At 39.9% G+C, this 21,538-nt stretch overlaps 1 protein-coding gene across 1 annotated transcript; it reads left to right on the top strand.

Moving 5' to 3' along the window:
* Positions 1-2,173: 2,173 nt before the first annotated feature.
* slitrk4 (SLIT and NTRK-like family, member 4) lies at positions 2,174-7,167 on the top strand. The gene is made up of 2 exons (XM_075480837.1): positions 2,174-3,502; positions 4,289-7,167. The coding sequence occupies exon 2, from the start codon at positions 4,331-4,333 to the stop codon at positions 6,908-6,910; it is 2,580 nt and encodes an 859-aa protein (XP_075336952.1). The 5' UTR covers positions 2,174-3,502; positions 4,289-4,330; the 3' UTR covers positions 6,911-7,167.
* The last annotated feature ends 14,371 nt before the right edge of the window (positions 7,168-21,538 follow it).

Raw genomic sequence — 21,538 nt, 5'->3', positions numbered from 1 at the left:
GCGAATCGCTCTATGAGAACCACCTTGTTGGTGCAAAAATAATCTTCTATGTAAGTAGGACTGTATCATCTTTGGTATTTTCATGTCTTCGTGACAGGCTGCTAATTAAAAAGTGCCTTAAGATAACATTTAAAATTGGTTCTTTGTCTTATGTCTAGACAGAACACTGGTTCCTCTCTTGAGTTAGGTGTTCTTTTTCATGATTCATAGGTCAGTGTTTAACCTGTTAAGCCCGAGCCAAATTTTTTTGAAAAAACGAAAAAGACATACCCAAAGTAAATGAAGAATTACTCAACAATAATAAGGTTCATATGCATGTTGTTGGTGCTGAGGGACATCTAGGGAGCTTTATGAAAATAAACCCCGTTGTCATATTTTATTATAGTAGGTGATTATGTATGTACTTTTTTTCACAGGTTAAGGACTGTTCAGGTACAAGGACTGGACTGTAAATGAGTGGAAAAAGTAGCCAATGTCAAAAGAAAAACTTTGAAAGACCTTTAGAAAGCCCGGATGAATTTCACTCAATACTACTTTAAAAGATAGTCTGGCTGCTTAGACGTAAAATATGAGGAAATGAGGGCTGATTAAAGACTTTCCCACAGTAATACAACATCTTATCTCATGTTGTGATTTTCCAGAAAATGAGTCTCAGCAGTTTGAGATGCAGAGTTACTTTTGTTTTTAGCTCAGACACTACAGTGTCATTTCAGAAGAAAGCTCTATTTAATTTCAGTAAGAAATAATAATGTTCCCCAATCAAGCACATGATAATTTAATTTCCCATTATAAAACTGGAACACCTGCAATGCACCAAATTCCTTTGAAAAAGTGCTGAATTTAAACTGTACCTGGACACTGGATTTGTTTCCTAACTGCAAACTGAAAGTGTTTCTGTGGTGACTCTTGTGGTGTCTTTTGAAACATGAAGAGACAAATGTAAGAGATGGGGATTACTGTCAGGTGTTTTAAAACAAATAGTCAGTTTTTAGACAAATTTAGAAAAAAAAAATGCAGAATGTTTGAAGAAGGTTTACACAGATAATTACATTTTCAGATGTTGCCCCCTAAAAGCTATGGTCATTATAATGATCTCAATTTAACGTTGAACTCATGCATGATAACGCCATCTATCCATTCACTTAAAGGACATATCCGTGATGCAACCTCCTCTCATCATAAGTACTAAGGTTAAACATGCAGGAGCACTCTGCGGGGCTGAAATCCACACTTCCCGTCCTTCCTCTTCTGCCTGCTGCATTTGTCTGTGCGTCACTTGGCTCCGCCACCTGTTGCAAAAGGAAACCAGAGGTGATGCTTCAGCCGAAGCCGAGCTCCGTCAGGCTTTAGGTCCGCTCGTCGTTTCACCACAGGGTGTCAGCTGGATGGGCGCGAGCGTGGGCGCAGCGCCACACCGCCTCCGCTTTCAGCCGGAGAGCACCTTGCACACACGGAGAGGTCTTTTATAATGTGGGTTATCAGCGCAGTGGAAGCCCTACCTTAACGCACTCCTCTTCCCTCTGCTCCTCCGCTTCATTTCTTCTCCTCCCCTACAGAGACACAGAAGCGTCAGGTTTGTGACTGATTGTTTTCCCACCTCCTTCTGCGTTTTCTACTCTTGTTGCAGCCGCTCTGACTGCAGCACTCCAGAATAAAAGCCCCCTCTCCTCCTCCTCCTCCTCCTCCTCCTCTCTCTCTCTTCTGTTTAAAATGCCGCTCACAGGCGCGTGCGCACACACACACACACATATTTTTTCTTTCTCTAATTGGGAAACGGGGGCGCGTAAGCCCAAAATGCGACTGTTAGGCAGTCCACTCCATACAAACACACACTTTCTTCCTCGCTCTTCATCAGCTTTGATCTGGATCCCCTCGGAGGTTACAGCAGGAGAGGAAATAAAAATAAAAAGGAGACAACCAACTGAAACACAAAAAGACTAAATAAGTGTCTAATTAGTAGATCTTAAAACAAAAAGAAGAAATGAAGCCATTAAAAGTGCGCGCTCAACATAATGGATCTGTTTCAAGGTTTGAACACTTTTTTCCCTTCCTTCTTTCTCTTACTCTCTCTCACACACATACACGCACTCTCCCTCCCTCCCCATCTCGCTCTCTCTCACACACCCATACACTCTCTCTCTCTCCCCACATCTCTCCCCTGTTAGTCGTGTGGGAAGCTCAGTGAATGCGGCTGCAGAAGGAGCCAGCATAGCTACTTCTGCGCCTGTCTGACTCTGTTCTGACTCTACAGGAGGGGGTGAATGCAAGCTTTCTTACTCCATTTTCTCAACCTGGATATGTTTTTTTTTCTTCTAAAAGGGACGCTTTAATTCTTAAATTTGCCCTGAAATTTCTCTTTGGCCACACTCTCTGGGCAGATGGAAGTGCTACAGAGAGCGCGGACTCTCAAGCTCCTCGCTTGCACCACAGCGGACTCAAGCCTGAATAACTGCATTATTCATTTTTACGCACCGGTTTCTGTTGTCCTGGCTGGTCTCTGTTGTTTCTTTTTTCTCCTTTTTTAATTAAAAAAAGGGTAATTATCCTCACAGACATTTTAAAACATCTATTTTTTTTTCTTTTCACCCTTGCGCTGGATAAGACTGAAATACCAAATTTCTCCTCCCTGCAAATAAACTAGTCGCAAAGGAGAAAATAACAGTTTTCCACCAGGACTGGATTTGTATTACCGGGATGGAAATGTATACTCTCGCACGCTGAATCTGACTGGAGCGTCTTGGCTGCTTTTGCCCTCTGAGTGTTATCCCGGTGCGCAACTTCGCTCGAAACAAACCAGTGTTTATTCCTTGGTTCGTTGGGGGTTGCTGAGCCGAGCTGAAGCCAAACGCACAGTGTTGAAGCATCCTCTCTCTCAATTTCCTACACTCTCTTTGCTCCTTTTCCTCATCCACTTCCCCTGTTAAAAAAACAAACAAAGATAAACAAAAAACTCTGAGAATGACGGACTTATTTTCCCGCATCACTGTCCACCTTGCGCCCTTTTCCACGCTTTGGAATCGCCGGACGCGCAGTCAAGAGCTCTGAAAAAGCTGTCTGCCTCACCCTTCCTCCCTCCCTATCTTGCTGTCTTCCTCTTGCTGTCTTTCTCCCTCCTCTGTAACCAAATGAACGCTCTCTCATGGAGGTAGTGCAACCACCTTGGGGGCCGAACGACCATAGGGGTGATTTTTCCAAGCAAAAGGAGCCCGTCAGCAAGAGACGCATCGGATGAAATCGGACCCCCCTCCCTTCCTCACCCCTCCTCTTCCTCCTCTTTTTTCCTTCTCCGCCGCACCACCCCCTCTTTCTAGTTTCCTCGGCTCCTGTTAATCCACAGCAGCCTACATGGGGATATAGAAGCCAGAGAAACCTTGTTGCGCCCCAAAACTGTCTGCGTTCTACTTTAGCCGGGAGGACTGTTTGCGCACGTCTCCAACCATGTTTCACCAACGCTGCCCCGCGTCTCCAGAGGGAGCCGCATTCATTACCACCACTGCTTCTGGTAAGTCTGATTTATTTTTAATTTCACCCTGAAAAATAATCCGACTTTTAATGAAGCCAAATATCCTTTAAGATTGTTGTTTATTGTACAATCCATGTCCCTAAGGTGGGAAGATGGTTCCCCGTATGATAAATGCGTCCCGCTTAAAATCCCCTCAACATGTCAGCAATGGGCACTGTCCCAGTCCTTCCTCTTTCCCTTGCTCCCATAGTTACTAAATAACCCAAGTGTGTTGCGTGCTGGTGCTGGCTTCAAATGAGACCCCTTGAAAATAGAGAACCCTTTGACTTTGATTATGTTGAATACGCTGAAGGGGGTAGACTAACATTCATGCAGCTGTCTTTGACATTTTCAAGACGATGCATCATGCTTTGGACAATTAGAATAAGGATGCAAAGACATGCAGCTGTAGGTAGATTTGAGTAATTGTGGTACATTTCCTGCAGTAAGTAATCGACATACAACATCTAAGTCAGTGACTAGGGAGAGTCAGTTCCAGAGCCACGCTACAGTGACTCTAATGAGAAAGTGCAATAATTGAAAATGTGCATTTTATTGGGTTATTAAAGTGTTTTTATAAAGTAAAATATTCAATGAAGGTGCTTTTCAAAAAGTAGAAACATGTCACAATCTGCGAGATACAGGCGTTATTTTATAATGAACTCAAATATGCATTTGAAAGGTTTGCTTTCTGTGTGTATATGTCTGTGGTCTTGTTCTGCACATATGTACGCCTGTGTAAATGAATGTTTGTGCATGCACCCGTCTCCTTTTTTCTCTCCAAAGGTTACTAAATGGTTTTCTGGGGGAGGATTTCTAACCACCGAGATGCTGCTCCTACTCCTGCTGGCAGCCTTTTTTTCTTCCATCTCCGGCTCCCTCTCCTCCTCCCTCTCCTCCATGTCGGACGGACTCCCGATGGCAGACCCGTCCGCCTCGGACTTAATGGCCGAAACCTGCAGTGCCTGTTCCTGCATGTCGGTGGAGAACGTGCTCTACGTCAACTGCGAGAAGATCACCGTCTATAGGCCTACGCAGCTCATTCCTCCGGTCTCATCTTTGTACCACATGAACTTCCAGAACAATTTTTTGATCATTCTCTACCCAAACTCATTTCTCAACTTTACCCACGCTGTGTCGCTGCAGCTGGGGAACAATAAACTGGAGAACATTGAAGGTGGAGCATTCATGGGAATGAGTGCATTGAAACAGTTGCACCTGAACAATAATGAGTTAAAGGTGCTGCGAGCAGATACGTTCCAGGGCATAGAAAACTTAGAATACCTCCAGGCTGACTATAACTTAATCAAATACATCGAAAAGGGAGCATTTAACAAACTGCACAGACTTAAAGTGCTGATCCTGAATGATAATCTCGTACAGGCACTTCCTGACAACATATTTCGCTTCGCCTCGCTCACACACTTGGATATAAGAGGAAACAGGATCCAGAAGCTTCCTTATTTGGGAGTTCTGGAGCATATTGGGCGCATTGTAGAGCTGCAGCTGGACGACAACCCCTGGAATTGTACCTGTGATTTAGCACCTCTCAAGGCATGGCTTGAAAACATGCCCTATAATATTTTCATTGGTGAGGCAATATGTGAAACGCCAAGTGACTTATATGGGAGGCTCCTGAAAGAAACCAACAAACAGGAGCTATGTCCCATGGGAACAGGAAGTGATTTTGATGTCAGGATGCCGCCCGGTCCACCTGATAATGGACATGGGCCATCCAAAATGTCCCCAACCGTGGCTCCCATTGCCACAAAAGCGCCAAAAGCCACCGACTCATCTAAGATTTATGGAAATGGTATCGTTGCTGGTTTGCCGCCTTTTGGAAGAAACACCCAGATAGTTTCTTTTCAGACACGGACCCCTCCACTGTCCTGTCCACAGCCCTGCAGCTGTAAAGCCCACCCCTCTGACTTTGGCATTAGTGTAAGCTGTCAGGAGAGGAATGTCAAAAGTCTAGTTGAGCTCATCCCCAAACCCCCAAATGCCAAGAAACTTCACCTAAGCGGGAATTACATCCATGATATCAGCCCGACCGATTTCCAAGGGTTTGAGGGCTTAGATTTGCTTCATCTCGGCAGCAATCAAATTTCCACAGTGCAGAAAGGTGTGTTTGCTAACCTCACTAATCTAAGGAGACTATATTTGAATGGAAACCAGCTCGAACAGTTACATCCAGAGATGTTTTTGGGCCTCACAAACCTGCAGTACCTGTATTTGGAATACAATGCCATAAAAGAAATCTTAGCAGGCACATTCGACTCCATGCCGAACCTACAACTCCTGTATCTCAACAACAATGTTCTGAGGAGCCTCCCTGCCTACATTTTTGCTGGTGTTCCTTTAGCCAGACTCAATCTGAAAAACAACCACTTTATGACCCTGCCAGTGAGTGGTGTCTTGGATCAGTTGCGGTCGCTGACCCAGATAGACCTAGAGGGGAACCCATGGGAATGTTCCTGCGATCTGGTCGCCCTCAAACTCTGGCTGCGGAAGTTGGGTGATGGAGTGGCTGCCAAAGAGGTGAAATGTGCCTCCCCTGTGCAATTCTCAAACATTGAGCTACGCCACATAAAAAATGAGATCCTCTGTCCTAAGCTTGCGAGGCCACTTTTTGTCGTGACAAGCGCCACCCCGACTATGACCTCAGTGTCACCTGCAGGAGTTGGCAAAGCACCTCCGGGAGGGCCTGTGCCTCTTTCGATTATGATCCTCAGCATCCTTGTAGTGCTTATTCTTACTGTGTTTGTGGCCTTCTGCCTTCTAGTGTTTGTCTTGAGGCGGAATAAAAAACCAGTGGGCAGGCAGGAGGGGCTGGGGAATCAGGAATGTGGCTCCATGTCACTGCAGCTTCGCCGCCACAGCCACAAATCAGGCAAAAAAGGCTCTATCCCAGGAGACGACTTGGGAGGTGAAACATTCATCCCCCAGACAATTGAGCACATTGGCAAAAGCCACACTTGTGGGATTGGACGCACCTCGGACATGGATGCTGGTTTCAAGTTTGCGGACTCTCAGAGACAGAAGATCATCCTCCGTAACTGCGCCGACAAGGATAAAGACTCGCTTTCAACCCTGGAGCGCAACAAGCGCCTCAGCACCATCGACGAACTTGAGGAGTTTCTTCCCAACCGAGAGCCCAGCATGTTCATCCATAACTTCCTGGACAGCAAAAGAGATTTCAACAGTATAGGGATGGGCGGGTATGAAATCCGCTACCCAGAGAAAACGCTGGATAAAAAGATGAAGAAGACATCGCTCATAGGTGGGAACCACAGTAAGATAATAGTGGAGCAGAGGAAAAGTGAGTATTACGAGCTGAAAGCCAAGCTCCAAGGAACGCCTGATTACCTGCAGGTGCTTGAAGAGCAGACTGCCCTGAGTAAAATGTAGGGATTGTTATGTTTCATTTTCTGCATTGAATCAACTTACACACACACACAAACAAACAAGTCAAATGCATACAGGCAGACAGACGGTCAAACACATCTCTCTCTTTCTTGTTCTTTGTCCTCTAGCTGCACACACAACCTTCAGTCTCCCAGATCTCCAGCCCTCTGTCTTCAGCCCTCTCTCTCTCTCTCTGCAGCCACGCACACACACACACACACACACACACACACACACACACACACACACACACACACACACACACACACACACACACACACACACACACATAGCAAAAAAAGTGCCTTCTGGAAATCCTTAATGACCAATGCAGAGATGGACAAAATGGCTCCACACTACAAAGCTATTACTAGAATCAGCGTGGATTTATTTCAGTAAAAGACCCTTTGGATTATTCATGCCACTAGCTGTATGAAACCCCCCCCCCGAACAGACCACAGGACACCCTATAAAGCAACCAGACAGTCGTAGTATTTTTGCTGCTATCAAAATGGGTACTTATCTAATTGTTTTTGTTCTTTTTCTTCTCATTTTCTTTGTCCAACCAAATCAAAAGGGTTTTAAAAAACAGTGCTTGAGAATATACCTCGCCGTCATCAGCCCATGTATAAAAAAAAAAAAAGATAGAAAAGAAGAACGGGAGCATCGGTTGCCGTTCTTTTGCTCTGGAGAGTATCCAAAATTGCTACTTCTGGAATGAGATTAACAGAATTAGTGACTCCATGGATGCTACTTTTCTTTATTTTCTTGTTTTGTTTGTTTGTTTTTTTCTCATCTGTTCTTGGGGATGCTCTCTGAGGCCCGCTGCAGACTCTCTGCCATCTTGTCTGGATTACACACCAGTAGCAGTACGCCTGTTCTTTGCTGGGAGGATTAAACCGCTCCGGTTTTCCATTAGAGGGAACTGGAGGCCCTGCAAAACTCTTTTTGGGAATGATTTCATGACTTGTTTCTTTTGTGTAAAGAGCCATGTTAAATATAGTGTCTTCTGAATAGAGTTGTGTTTCTCTTCAAAATTGCTACTTACAGTAAACATATGTTTTGGGTGAAATCTAACGGCACATACACTGTCAGAGGACATTATTTCTGAAAAATGGAACAAAAAAAAGAAAAAAGAAAAACCCAAGGATAAAAATGATATTAATAATTACAAAGCTGCTTGCCATGTAAGCGTAACCTGGAATTTATTTTGTAAGTCTTACATTATTTGTATCAGTGGGACTGGTTTGTAAATTACAAGGAAAGACTAACAGGAACACACACACACTCATACTGTGCGATGGAACATCTTCACCAAGAGACTACAAGCCAGAGCAGTCAAACAGGCCGCTAATATGATTTAATTGGTGATCCTTCTCCCCTCGTCAGCTCTCAATTCGTAGTCAAAAAGAAAACATTTAACAACATAGTTAATTTATTTTTCTATGCAGGATTATTTAAAGAATTAATGGTATTATTTAAAAAGGATAATCCAGAGAGCGGAGAGGACTTGGTAGAATGATGCAACAGAGCTAATTCGGGCCACATGAGGTGACTTGAATTGTTAAAGGAGGTTTTCTGTTTCTCTCAGTTTGCTGAGGAGCTCGACCCTGCGGATGAAGGGTTGAAATGTGATCTGTAATGTTTCCTTTTTTTTAATGTGTCGCACGATGAGCTGAGGCCTCGCAGAATCTGTGAAGTTCCAAGCGGTTTCCTTATTCTTATATCTCCCACAGTATCTTGTAAAAGGTTTTCTTATAAACATTATGCAACCAAAATAAATGTGCATTAAACTTGATATGCTTCTGGCATTGTTGGGATCGGGAGAGGATGCTTTTCAGACGACAGGGAAGGCGAGAAAAATTGAGGCTCTAAATTGTTAGATCTGGACAGAATCATATCGTAAAACACCATGTGCAATATTAGTAAAGATGCTCAGACCTGATGGCTTCAGATCATTTTGTTTAATTTATTTAGTTTGACGTTATATTGTCGAGGCAAGTTCTATTTCGAAATTTTGATTTCAGCTTAACTATTGGGTCCTTATTTAAAAAGTATTGTTAAGTTAAAGTGTTTTTGACATTACAAATGAATAGAATGTAACATGGAAGGTATAATAAATACAATTTTCTATTGGTTATGAATCTCCTGTATATTGGTTAATTTTTTTCTTGTATAATCATGTTGAAATCAAGGTATTAAAATTAGCACCTATTTGCACTGTGTCCCCCTTTTTCTTTAAATTAACATCCTCGTAGCCTCTTTATGCCGCTATACTTTGAAATCCCGGCTTTTAGTTGAAGTTTTGAGCTCGGTGTCGGATAAACTGCAGCTCGAGAGACAGAACCCTGTCCCTGCTTTGCTGTGTGCAAACACTGGCTGTCCTTCAAGCATCATATGAGAGTGTCTATTTAGATCAATGAAACTGACTGTAGGGACTATGCATCCAGACAACACTGAGTTAGCTTTGTTTCTTAGCTTCATTGAGCCTCCTTCAATATCAAACTACGCATTTTTAGCTTAAAACACGACTTAAACACAAAATGTGCTGTTTTATGTAATTCATATCTCCTTGTGGTGCTCTTAAAAAGATAAAACCAAATATTTCCTTTCCTTGCATGTTTGTCTTCAACAGGTTCTCAGGCGATCCTGATCTCCTCTTCTTTTTCAGCTTTTTAAAGCTCTTTTTATCCTCCACACCAACCATTGTTTAGCATGCATCCGTTTTTAGGCATCTATCAAACATTCATTCCTTTTGAGTTTTTTTTCTGTGGTAATTCAACCTTTTGAGCTTTTGAGAAAGCAAGTAGCACAGAGTATGACTCATCCACACGCCGGAGAATTGTCCTCATTAATTATTAATACCCATGGCAGTTATGAACTAAAAAAGGATGTGGGGAGGGAGGTGAGGGAATCCGATACGTCCACCCCTTCCAAAGTCTCTCTGCCATGTTTCCCTCCCCCTCTGTCATATGTTTGATCATACAGCTCTTGTCAGAGAGCAGAAATATCAAGAGGGGAAAAAAAGAAAGTCAAATTTGGCTGGAAAAGAGTCTTTTCAGTCCAAATTTCTACTGCAGTGACTTGGCTCCTGTGTGGGGTTCTGTTCCTAGAAGCTTTGGGGTTCCTTGTGGGGCAACAGTTGCATTAAAAGAGAACAGAGAGATTCTTATTTTCTCTAACTCGTTAGACAGTGCAGCAAAAAAATGCACAAGGCCTCATGTTTTGTTTTTTTTCCCTCTCTCCTCTCTGCTGTCAACATCCCACCTGAAAGGGTTATGCAATTCAGTGCCGAACCCTAACTGTAAAATCATGGCTGATGAAATCCTGCTGAAAATTATACTATATTCTGCACTGGGTGGGTAACTGGCCACAAGGGGCGCTGTGAACTCAGGGGTACAGCATAGATTGTAACTGGACTAAAGGATTACTCATGTTTGAAGGCTTTTTGTTAAAAGGAAGAAAGATCATTTATATTATCTTTGTAGTTTTGTCTTATTTCTAATCCCTTTTTAAGAACTCTAAAGGCATTGAACATTTCAGAGCCATCACATCTTTATTTGGCGATAACGATTCTCCTTTTTATGTTCAGAAATGAATGATTAGTGAGCAAACGCAATGGGAGTCAATGTCTGTGGAGAAAGCCTTGAAAATAAGAAAAAAAGGGGACAAACTGACACGAAAAAAAAGGGATAAATGTGTATGCATGACATGAAACAGAATCAGTTCAAATTTTTTAGGCAATGATGATTAATGCGATAATAAAAAAAATGCCACTCACCCTAACTGTAGTCAGTATGGTTTTACAAAGCAAACTAAAGAAAGGTCAGGAACCATCGTGGTGGAGCATGCCTTTGAGACAAAAGTGAACAAAGGAAAACAACAGAAGCAGAGTGGAGCATCAGGGACGTATTCACTTCTGCCTCGAACCAGCAGAGAAGCTGCAGCTTGTTCTGTAAAATCTTTTGCAAATGCAGTTGTTTAACATCCCACTTGGCCGTCTTTGATGTGACTCCTTTTAGTTTTATTAAAAATGAAAATGTTAGACTATTGAGACAAGTTAGTGTGGCCAACCAAAGGAGAAGCATCGTGCAAAACGATTATCTCTGAACATCATACTTTTTACATTATGGATGTAATGGTTATCTGTCAGTAAGCGCTCTTATTTCCCTCCGGGTGTTTGCAAATCTCTTTTAATTTCCTTTTAATTTCAATGTAGATGATGATGATAGACAATGTAGGTTTAAGAAGGAATTCCTGCCATTTCCTCTTTCTTAGACAGCTCTTTCATTTTCCTAATTCTCTGACTCTGTTCTCCTTTTAATTTTTTTTCTTATCTAAAATGAACAGGAACTACACATTCACATTCCTATATTAACCGCCACTGCTCAAATCTGTTCAATGCTAGGCAAATGTTCCCACTGTAAAACTAATGTCTGTCCTGTTATCACTTCAGAGTCTGCTCGTTGTACCTTGTGATGACTGAACAGAAAAACTGAGCTTCATTCGTCTTTACTCATGGTGCACACGCGAGAAACTGAACATGTTAAATTGAGATTAGAGCTGCTAATCATACAAATATAGTTTTTCATAAGAATATCAAAATAGTTAATATGTTAATAAAACAGGTGTTGACCATTTGTTGATTTAGAATTTCTGAACTTGTTCAGCTATTCAATATTTATTCTAAGCCCCTTCTAATGAAGAGAAATACATATTTTCTCATTTTAAGTTTCATTGCTTTATATCTTTTGAACATCAAATGATTTTTTTTTTTTTAATTACCACAAGATTTCCCTAAATTAGTCTTTTTATATAATCCGGAGTAAAATTACACACATTTTCAGGGCAATTTAGACCTCATGTGTGAGGAAACACGAAACAATTCTTAAAGAATTTAACATAAAACATAATTTAATAGACTTTGTTCAGTATGATGATGATGATTTTTTTTCTGATATTATTTCACGTCAATCTTTATAATATAGTCTTTTTTTTTTATTGTGGAGGCTATGAATAACTGTAATTGTACTCAACAGTCATGCATCAGGAAGGCTGCTCTGTCGTTGTTGGAAGACTTTGCTATAAGAAGGGAACTCTTATTTTCTGTCGTAAGATGGAAAAAAAAACGTCTCAGGGCCGGTATACTTCAAATGTGAAGTTTGCTGTGGACCTCGAGCACTTTTTTTCCTCTCATTAGTAATCCCACTCTTTCTTTTGCTTTTAGCTAAGCCAGAGTTCCTTTGCTCTGAACTTACAGATCGCTTCTTTTCTATTTTTCTATTTAGTATTGTTTGTCCTCTTGACTCCAGAACTGAGATCAGCAAATAAAGCAAAGTCCCTTTTCTCTACTTCACCGATGAGCGTCTCAGTTTGATAAAATTGTGCTTCTTATTTGTTGTTGGTTTCTTTTGTCATGTGTATTTAGTTGTGGTGCAAACTTTATGCTTTTATATGGAAATGACTATTAAGGTGAGTGTGTGCATTCATTCATGACTAAAAAGTTGAAATCAGGCATGTGCATACATTTTTATGATGACTTGATGAGATGTATAACCAGCACCATACATTCTCATAGCTTTATAAATCTGGTAAAAACAATGTGTATCCAAATTTTTGCCCTTGTTTAGTCCAAAGATTACACAGTTTCATGCATAGGCATCAGGAAGTTGGATTTCTTAGTAAGTAACTCCAGTTCTTCACACCAGATCTCTGCATTTTACATGATAGACCAAAAAGGTCTGACTAGCACAGTCAATGGCAAATCTTTCTTTCCGTATTCCACATCTAATAAAATATTTCAACATTCAAATTTGCTCAGGCACAACTGGTGATGATTCGGAGTTCCTACATCCAACTTTCAAGGTACATTGAATGCAGCTAAATTTTTTCTTTTTTTTAATTTCTCTTGAGAGTCCTCCAAATCTAGTGTCCGTTTGTAATTTTCCACTACGTCAGTCTCTAAAGGTTTACTGTTGTATGCAGAGTAAAAATACATTACCTTGTCAAAATGAAATTGTACATTTGGCCCTCACTCTTAATGGAAGTCTGACGAGTAGGCACAAGGTTTGCATCTTCAAACAAATACATTTTTTTGTGCATTGCAACATCTGCTGAATGGTTTAAGCATTTGATGAGATACAATTCTCTATAAAGGTGTCAATGCTGCTCAGTTTCACTGATGATTCTAATTTGTATTATGGTGGAATTTAGCTTTTTTCCACTGCTGTACTTACTAAGATGCCTTATTATATTGCGGGGAAACATTTGTAGCAGTGGCGGCTCATGTCTGCTTAATGCCAAAAATGAGCTTAGGAATGGTACCAGGGCATTTTTAGTATCCGTCATGGTCAGGTGGCCATTTAAGAAGGGATGGCATCTCCCTGGTTACTGCAAATTACTCAATGCATTCGCTTTGAGGGCAAAACAAGGCCTCATCTCTCCACCAGCTGCCTCATTAAACGCAGACAAAAACCACCACTGTTGCTGTATTGTTGCTGCTTGGTTCCCATTTTCACAACCTTTTAGTGACGAGCACAGAAGCCGATCACAGGAACTCTCACCTGACTGTTGAGGCCATCACTGCGGTCCTGATTTGCAAGCGTTAAAATGGGTTTGGATTGACTGAGCGCTGGTTTTCTTCATTAGACGGAAGGATTTTTTTGTATGTCATTAGCTTCAAAGGCCATGAAACTTGAGCAGCATTGTCAAAAACTTTTCAACAAGGACACAACATGTTTTCACAAGGCAGCTGCAAAGCGAGATGTGTTAAAAGCTCGGTTTTTACCCTCTTGCTCTGACTTTAATTTGATGCAGAAGTATTCTTGAGGACAGCACCCTTGCAAATTTGAACAGTTCCTTCAGGGTCAATTTGGCCTCCGTGTCCGCACCATTAATTGAATTTCATTTTTCATTGAAATTCAGCTCTCTGAATATAACTTTTTCCTTTCTTTTTCTACTATGGTGGTCTTTACAGGGATAATGAGATCCTGACCAAAGGGAGAAATTGACCCTCTAAAAAAGGGACACGCGCTCACAAAATAATTGAGTGAACCCGAGCACAATTCTGATGACTGACAAAATTACATTTACATTTTCTTTTTTTTTTCCTTTTGGTAGCGAAGCTTTTGAGTAAGTCTTGTTCCAATGTTTTGGAACACTGTTCACATTTGCTATTTACCAAAATAGCAAATGTTATTGGTTAATCCAGCACAGTATTTATTGGATTAAGTTGGTGTGTGGTTTAAAGAACATAATTTATCAATTTCCAGCCAATTTATTTATTTCTAATGCAACATTTATGTATTTCTTCTAATTTTTTCTTTGCTACATGTTTTCCATATATTTATTTATTTAATTTTTTTTAATGATCTTTTAGGGCTTTTATGCCTTTAATGTATAGGAAAGTTCAGAGAGACAGGAAGAGGGAGGCAGAGAGAGGGGGAAAGACATGCAGCACAGGGCTGTTCCGATGCAGGACTCAAACTAATTATGATTACAATTAATTGAATTCCAATTGGCTTGAATTGGACTTTATTATCTAAGTGCCTTGAGATGACATTTGTTGTATTTGGCGCTATATAAATAAAAATGAATTGAATTGAAACCGGGCCTAGCCGCAGCAAGGACTATAGCCTCTTGTACATGGGGCGCCTACTCAACCCACTATGCCACGGACCACCCCACATATCTTTTTTATATGAAGGGATATAATTATCTGACTAAGACAAAGCAGCAGAAACAATCACGAAAGCTGGTGATGGAGCAGTTCAGCTCTATGTTTACTCAGACCTGTTTCACTCAAATGGTGGCATATAGACCTACTGCCATTTAGTCTGGACCTCTGGCATCACTTACTTTATCAACTCAGAAGGTAGTCTTTTGGATTAGATATCAACATACACTTTAAAAACAGTCAACATGATAACATGACAATGGAGAAAAATTAGTTAATGTGTCAGTCTGAAAATCAGCCCATATATCTGAACTCATGGTTGCTTAAAACATTTCCACTCTGCTCTAATAAAATCCTGATATTGTAGCCACCATTCAAATAACTTAAAGAAAATATATGTACAGTGAAATGTCGGAAACATTTGGCTTTGACAAAATGAAAGCATTTGATGCCCGTTGAATATGAGCAGGTTGGTCGGATCCAACCTGTCCCTGGTGCTCTGGCTTAGTCTTACTGAGTCTTAGCCACACAAATTTATCATTTGAGCATAAAAGGCGGAAATAAAAGGAGATGGAAATTTAAAAGTGCTGTTATAAATATTTATAAAATCAAGAGATAAAAGTCCCCTGAAAATAACAAATGTAATATCATAAAAGTCTACTGGAAAATAATTGATTCCTTGTCATTATGTCATTATGAAAGTTTTAAAATGAAAATTGTTATCTATTTATTTTGAAGTTATATAAACTAATTTATAGAATTATATGTAATACACTCATTCATTTCAGGTTGTATTTAATTGCTGGGGTTATTCATTTCATGTGCAAATGTTTTGATTTTAGTAAGTATTTGTTTATGTCATACTGTTCAAACTTCCAGTCCATGAAGGTTGAGGTTTTGGTTTAATATTGTACAGAATACAATGAAAACCACTTCAGTGCTCAGAGGTATGCAAACTTTCAATTTATAGTCTACGCACCCAGACTCTTTTCTGGACACCAGCTTGGCTCCAACATCCACCTGAATGAGGTTTTATTAGCCAGCTGAAAACACCTGCTGTGGGGGAACAGATCAAGAAAACTACCTTTTTTTTAAACTTTGGAATTCATACTCTTCTAAAGTGTCTGTCTTGAGTGCTTTTTATAGCATCACACGCCCAGAACATTAAAAGTACATTTGTTGGTTGGCTTGAGTGTAAATACCAGAATTGAAAAAATGATCTGAATGAATGGTGTTGGCGTTGCTGCTGGTAGCCATTTAATGGTTCTAATGCCTTTTTATTAACAAGTGAGTGACACAGCTAGTGTCAGGTCTTCTTGTAGAGAGAGTGGGGTTATCATCCTAAAGTCGGCAAGCTGCAGATATATTCTTGCTCCCAGTTAAGGAGGTTCTGAGCATGTTCACATTGGAAAGCTGATAAATTGAAGTCCTCTCAATAGAGGAAAATGTCCCTGCTAACTAGCTGCACATGAGATGTTAGTTTACACCAGGGATACGATTCAACTAACCATGATAGAAAGGAAGGTTAATTTGCATTTTTCTGCATTTTCTATGAAAAGCTACAATTTTTAACAAGTGATATATTTTCTGTGCAACTCTGAAGGGTTGACTAAATTCTACAAATAAAAGTTACCATCCTGTAACATTCTGATACAGTTGAAACATTGTTTATCGGAAGAACCCATTTAAATGACTAAACTTTTTTTTTTCCGCTAAACTAGCTCAGCTATGACCCCAAGAGCTAATGTTATGCTAGCAAGATTAAAAGCCAATACATTTACATTTAGTTGATGAACCGTAAATTCAATTTGACAGTATATTAAATATGAACACAGCTAGCTATGCAGCCATTTCATTGCCCATAAATATATGTGAAACATTTTATGAACAGATGAGATATGTATTGTTAGCTGCAGCCTCAAATAGCTAGTTGAATTTTCATTTAGGTGTGAGATAATTGTACCTGACACAGAGAATAAGTGAGGAAGGAGCCAATGGGTTTCTGAGTATCCTGTATCTGGATTCAATTGATAGCCTACAACAAATCAGAATTAAGTTTTCCCTTAGAACATTTTATAATTCCATAATCAAATATAATATACAAAATCCAAACAGTGGCTTCGGAAAATTACTGTCAATTCATTTTCACAAACATTGTCCAAATGGCTTTTATAAAAAGGCATTCTTTAGGATTTCACCTCCAACACCACCAACAATTTGTCTTCACGGTTTGAAGTTGGAATTAGCTTTTCTAGTTCCATTGTGTAATGTATAAGGAAACAAAGTACCTCACCAGCACATAGATTTTTAAGCTAAGTCTGACTAAGCATGCTTGGTGTTGTCACATTTGCAGTGAGAATATACAACTTGTAAAAATTATTTAAATCAGTGTGGTACAGACAACAGTATTACTCTTTGAAACCATAACAAAACTGTCATGGAGCAACAATTTAGACTCACAGTGGAGACCTGAGGAGACTTATCACTAAGCGTAACACATGTTTATTCTATCTGGGTCTCATTAAAGTGTTTAAATAACATGTGATATCATGTTGTATGTTTTTTTACTTCGCATTTTACTGTTTCACAGCATATATGCTCAGCCCTATTTTGTATAATTCAACGCTATGAAATGAAACACATAAAGCTGACAGTGTGTGGAAATGGCATGTGAAATGTGCCACAAATGGTATGTTGTTTATTGGCAACAGGATAATATGAAAGTATGTTTTGATTTTCAATTTTCATTTCCTCTATATCCTGAGAGAGTCACCCATTTTTGTTGGAGTGTCAATGTAATAATGTAATAATTTCAACCCTCAGACTTGTGTTACGATATCTCAGAGATTTTCTTTGTCTACAGACATAAATTTGAACACATAGCTCATACTTCATATTGCCTCATATGCCTAGCTATTCTAATTCCTTCATACTTTGGTATTTCTGCCAAAATGCACCTGTCCCGTTTAGTTCTGCTTTATTTTCTTTCATCCCTAATTTTTTTACTTTTCTGTTTTTGTTTCCATTTTCCTACTGTGCTAAGCAGAGCGAACTAAAATAGATATACTCAATACAATTACATAACTGAATCCATTTAGTATCTCACACCTCTGAAGCTTGAATTCTCAGTCATTGTTGGCGTGTCACATTTAAGCTTTAAACAGTCATTAAAGTCTGTATCATTCAACAGATAGAACTTGAAAATCATTGTTAAGCCAATTTGTGTTAGGTAGGGGCAGCTGTGTGTGTTGTGTAATGTGCTGCGTTCCCTCTGGGGATAAACATACACCTATTACCAATTTATTACATTGATCTATGAGATATCAATAAAGTGAAGGAAATATTTGCAGACAACCAGAGGAGACCTATTTAGACCTTTGGGACTGCCCACAGTGGTTCCTAATTGATTTGTTTGGGATTGTGTGTTTTCCTCTGTTGACACCCCAGGGGAACACACCAAGTTTTCCTTTCACTCTTGCACTCACTAATCAATAACTCATATTAAATAATGGAAGCTAAAACTCCAAGAACATTCGTTGGAGTTATAACTGGTGTTAAATAAATTCAAATTACAACACAGAAAAACAATACAGATGTAGTTTTTGCTTCTTGTTATCACTTCTACTATAGCACAATTAGATATGACCTCAACAAATTTTTTCCATCCGCTCTTACATATTCTATTTTTAGTAGTGCTTTGATGTCCTGCAATTTCGAGAAAAGTCTGGAAAGCACTATTTTTGTTTGACAGGTAATATCTAATTACTGCAACACTATGCAGCTCCTGGGATGCTGCCCTAAAGTGTCTCCTGTAAAGCTGCAATCATCCCTCTTCCTCCCTCCCTGGCTGTCAGTCTGTCTCTGTCCATCCATCGTCTCATTTCCCTGTCTCCTCTCTATGCTGTGTACCTGAGCTGAATCATGATCCATAGTCTTTCCAGATACAATGTGATTGATTGGGCTTTCCAGCTAACTAATGAATTGGCCCCTCAAGGACATGTAGCAGGCCAGCTTTGGTAATAATGTGGACTCTGCTGAAGGCAGCTTAAAGACTCCTGACACCACAGATTTAGCGCTTACAGTTTTTATTTGGATTTGGCTTTAGCAGGGGGTTTGTTGGGGTTTAATTTTTAAATCGCTTACCAAATGCAAAAGCTTTTGGGATATTGTCACATACTGACACATTGCAGGGAAATTATGTTTTGTTTATTGTGATGATGTGGCAAATCACATTATACAGCGGCACAGCAGTCTGTTAGACAATAACTTAAATGAAAATTTGCCCTTACATGTTGCAACGGTTTGCTCTCACGATTATGCATTACACTCATTTTCAAGCTATGTTACTTAAAGCTTTAATATTAACGGTCGATCAAATGACTCTGAAATGTGAAGGACGTCAGTCACAGGGATTAAGTTATTTACAATGATCAAGTTAATTTACAGTTTCCTTTAGCTCTGCCAAGCTTGTTTGCATATTGTCCTCATTGTTTTGCTTCTAACTGCTTACTGGAGAGCTTTGATAAACCTGCTGTATACGACCTTAAGGATACAAATCTGCTGACAAAGTTAGCAGCGAGCTGGAGAACAGTCAAGCTTCAAAGGGCTTTTTGAGTTTTGTGAAGTTTTTATGAGCAAAGGCATAGGAACTGGGGGGGACATGTCCCCCCAATATTGGAGACAGGCGCATTTGTCCCATCCAAAAATGATTTTACATCTGTCAGGTTTCCGATATGTGTCCCCCTCCGATGTTAAACTCATTCCTACGCCCTTGCTTATGAGTAGTTAGTGTCTTACCTGCAGTAACATTCTCGGCTTTGATTTACAATATCTCTTGCGTAATCCTAAATTACGTGGCAGTAAAAGGCAGAAGCACGTTTCACATTTGAAATGTTAGTTAAATTAATGTGTATTTTTTTTGTGCAAAGGGGGGGTTGGTTAGATCAAACAAGTGGTAAAGCTATTCAACAATCTAAACTCCTGAGGGGCTAAGCTGATTGGCGGCACTGTTCAGTCACCGCACATGCAATGATACAGAGCAACACCAACGTTCTTTGTTTTATGGAATAGTGATGCAAAAGTGACACTGTAAGATTCATCATACATAGCATTCACTCAATGCTTTAGATCAGAGATACTCACTGCGCGGCTCGCGAGCCACATGCGGCTCCTCAAGCTTTAATTGGTGGCTCGTACTTGCATAGTAGCTTATAACAATATGGTAACAATAACAATACATTTTTTCAAATAACATACAGCGAATACTGCACAGTATTAGGTTTTTTTTAAAATTAATTTTGCGTTTTTTTAGTATTAAGTATTTTTATTGAGTATCAATTAAGGCTTAGTGGTGTTTCCTAAAGGGGGAACTGTTAAACCTGGCAACGCAGCCCGTTTAAACCACCGTCACACTTGCCTGCAGTGCACGCTAGCTCCTTTAACCAGCGCGAGATGCAGGCACAATGGATCGGTTTTTAATTAAAAAAGGACAAAAACCAGCACAAAAACCATGCTAATCTTAAATGTCTCACTATGATTACAACAACAAACTACAAATACAACATGAAGAAAGTCGAGGACATGCATGCCAGCTTCCGCTCATCCCAGCATTAAGGTAAATATGGTCTTAACTGAAAATGTATTGGCTGTGTTGTTTCTTTTTTTGTGGGATGTTTTATATGTAGAAACGCATATTTGCAAAAGGGGACGTAGTATTGTTGTAAAAGTGGCCCTTGATTTTGCTCTGCCAGTGTGGCTCTTGGGAAAAAAATAGTGAGTATCACTGCTTTAGATGGAGAATTTTTCCTCTTCCACTGCCCCATCCTGAGTAGCTATTAGCTAAGCTCCCCTATCAAAATTCCTCTCTGATTCCTCTTTTTCTCCAGATTGAGAGCTCTCTGACTGCCATCTACTGCAGGTAAGTCACTGACTAAGTATAAATATGTCACACAACTTTAGTTGAAAAAAAATCCTCCAATCAGTTAACTTTTGTGAGACACCAGACTGAGTGTTGTTGTTGGACTTGTGGTTTAAAACACGACATCACTGACTGTTTTTCTGTCAGCTGCATAAGTAGATAGATTAGGCCTACCAATGATATAAGATATTTACCAAAAAAATAAGACATGTGATCTTACGTTAAAAACCATCAACACGTGCATTCATTTCGTCAAAGAGTGGCATCTTTAGCAGAGTCAAAAGCTAACAATGCATCGTTGGTCTTGTGGAGTTTAGCCTGCAGGTGCTGAGTTGCTTATTTGAAAAAGTAACTAATAACTGATTTGCTAAATAAACATGCTACCTGTCTCGTTCGTCATCTGAGTACTCTTACACATTCCTTTGTGTCGCATTAGAGTTGAACCATCCAACCCTCCCACATCCAAATCACTTTGTTATGTTAATTTAGAAGCCACACTCTACCTCTGCTCTTGGATGATTCAACATCATGTTGCAGCCAGATGGGTTTTTTTTGTTCTTTTTATGAAATTGGGCAGGCAGACCCATAAACCATTTGGTTTTCTGGAAATCAGATGTTAGTGACGATGGCGTTTTATCACTATCCAAACCAGTGTATTCATAATTAGAATTAACTAACTTGCAAACTTTGATGCACCTGTTATTTCTGGTAACAGTGGGAGAAGAAAATAAAGTTTGTTTTACTGTTAATATGTAGTAAAACAGGAGCCACCTTAAAGATCATCTCAATGTTAGATATAATTTTTTTTTTAAAAAGCCTATTTCATCTTGTGCTGCCTGGATAATTTTGAAGTATTTTTCTTCCATTTGTCATTTAGTTGTATGTGTTTATCTCATTTGCCGAATGCAAATATAGTAAGCACCTGCTGGGATGGCCGGTCATGCAAAACCAAGCGCGCGGGTACAGAGAACTGTCAGGACGAGATGCATCGCAGTCGTTTTAATTGAGCGTTTACTGTGTTGATGGAGGACACACAAAC

This window comes from Odontesthes bonariensis, chromosome 13, assembly GCF_027942865.1.
Source record: "Odontesthes bonariensis isolate fOdoBon6 chromosome 13, fOdoBon6.hap1, whole genome shotgun sequence".
NCBI lineage: Eukaryota > Metazoa > Chordata > Actinopteri > Atheriniformes > Atherinopsidae > Odontesthes > Odontesthes bonariensis.
The sequence above is the reverse complement of the archived record's forward strand: the minus strand, read 5'-3'. Positions and strand labels throughout refer to the sequence as shown.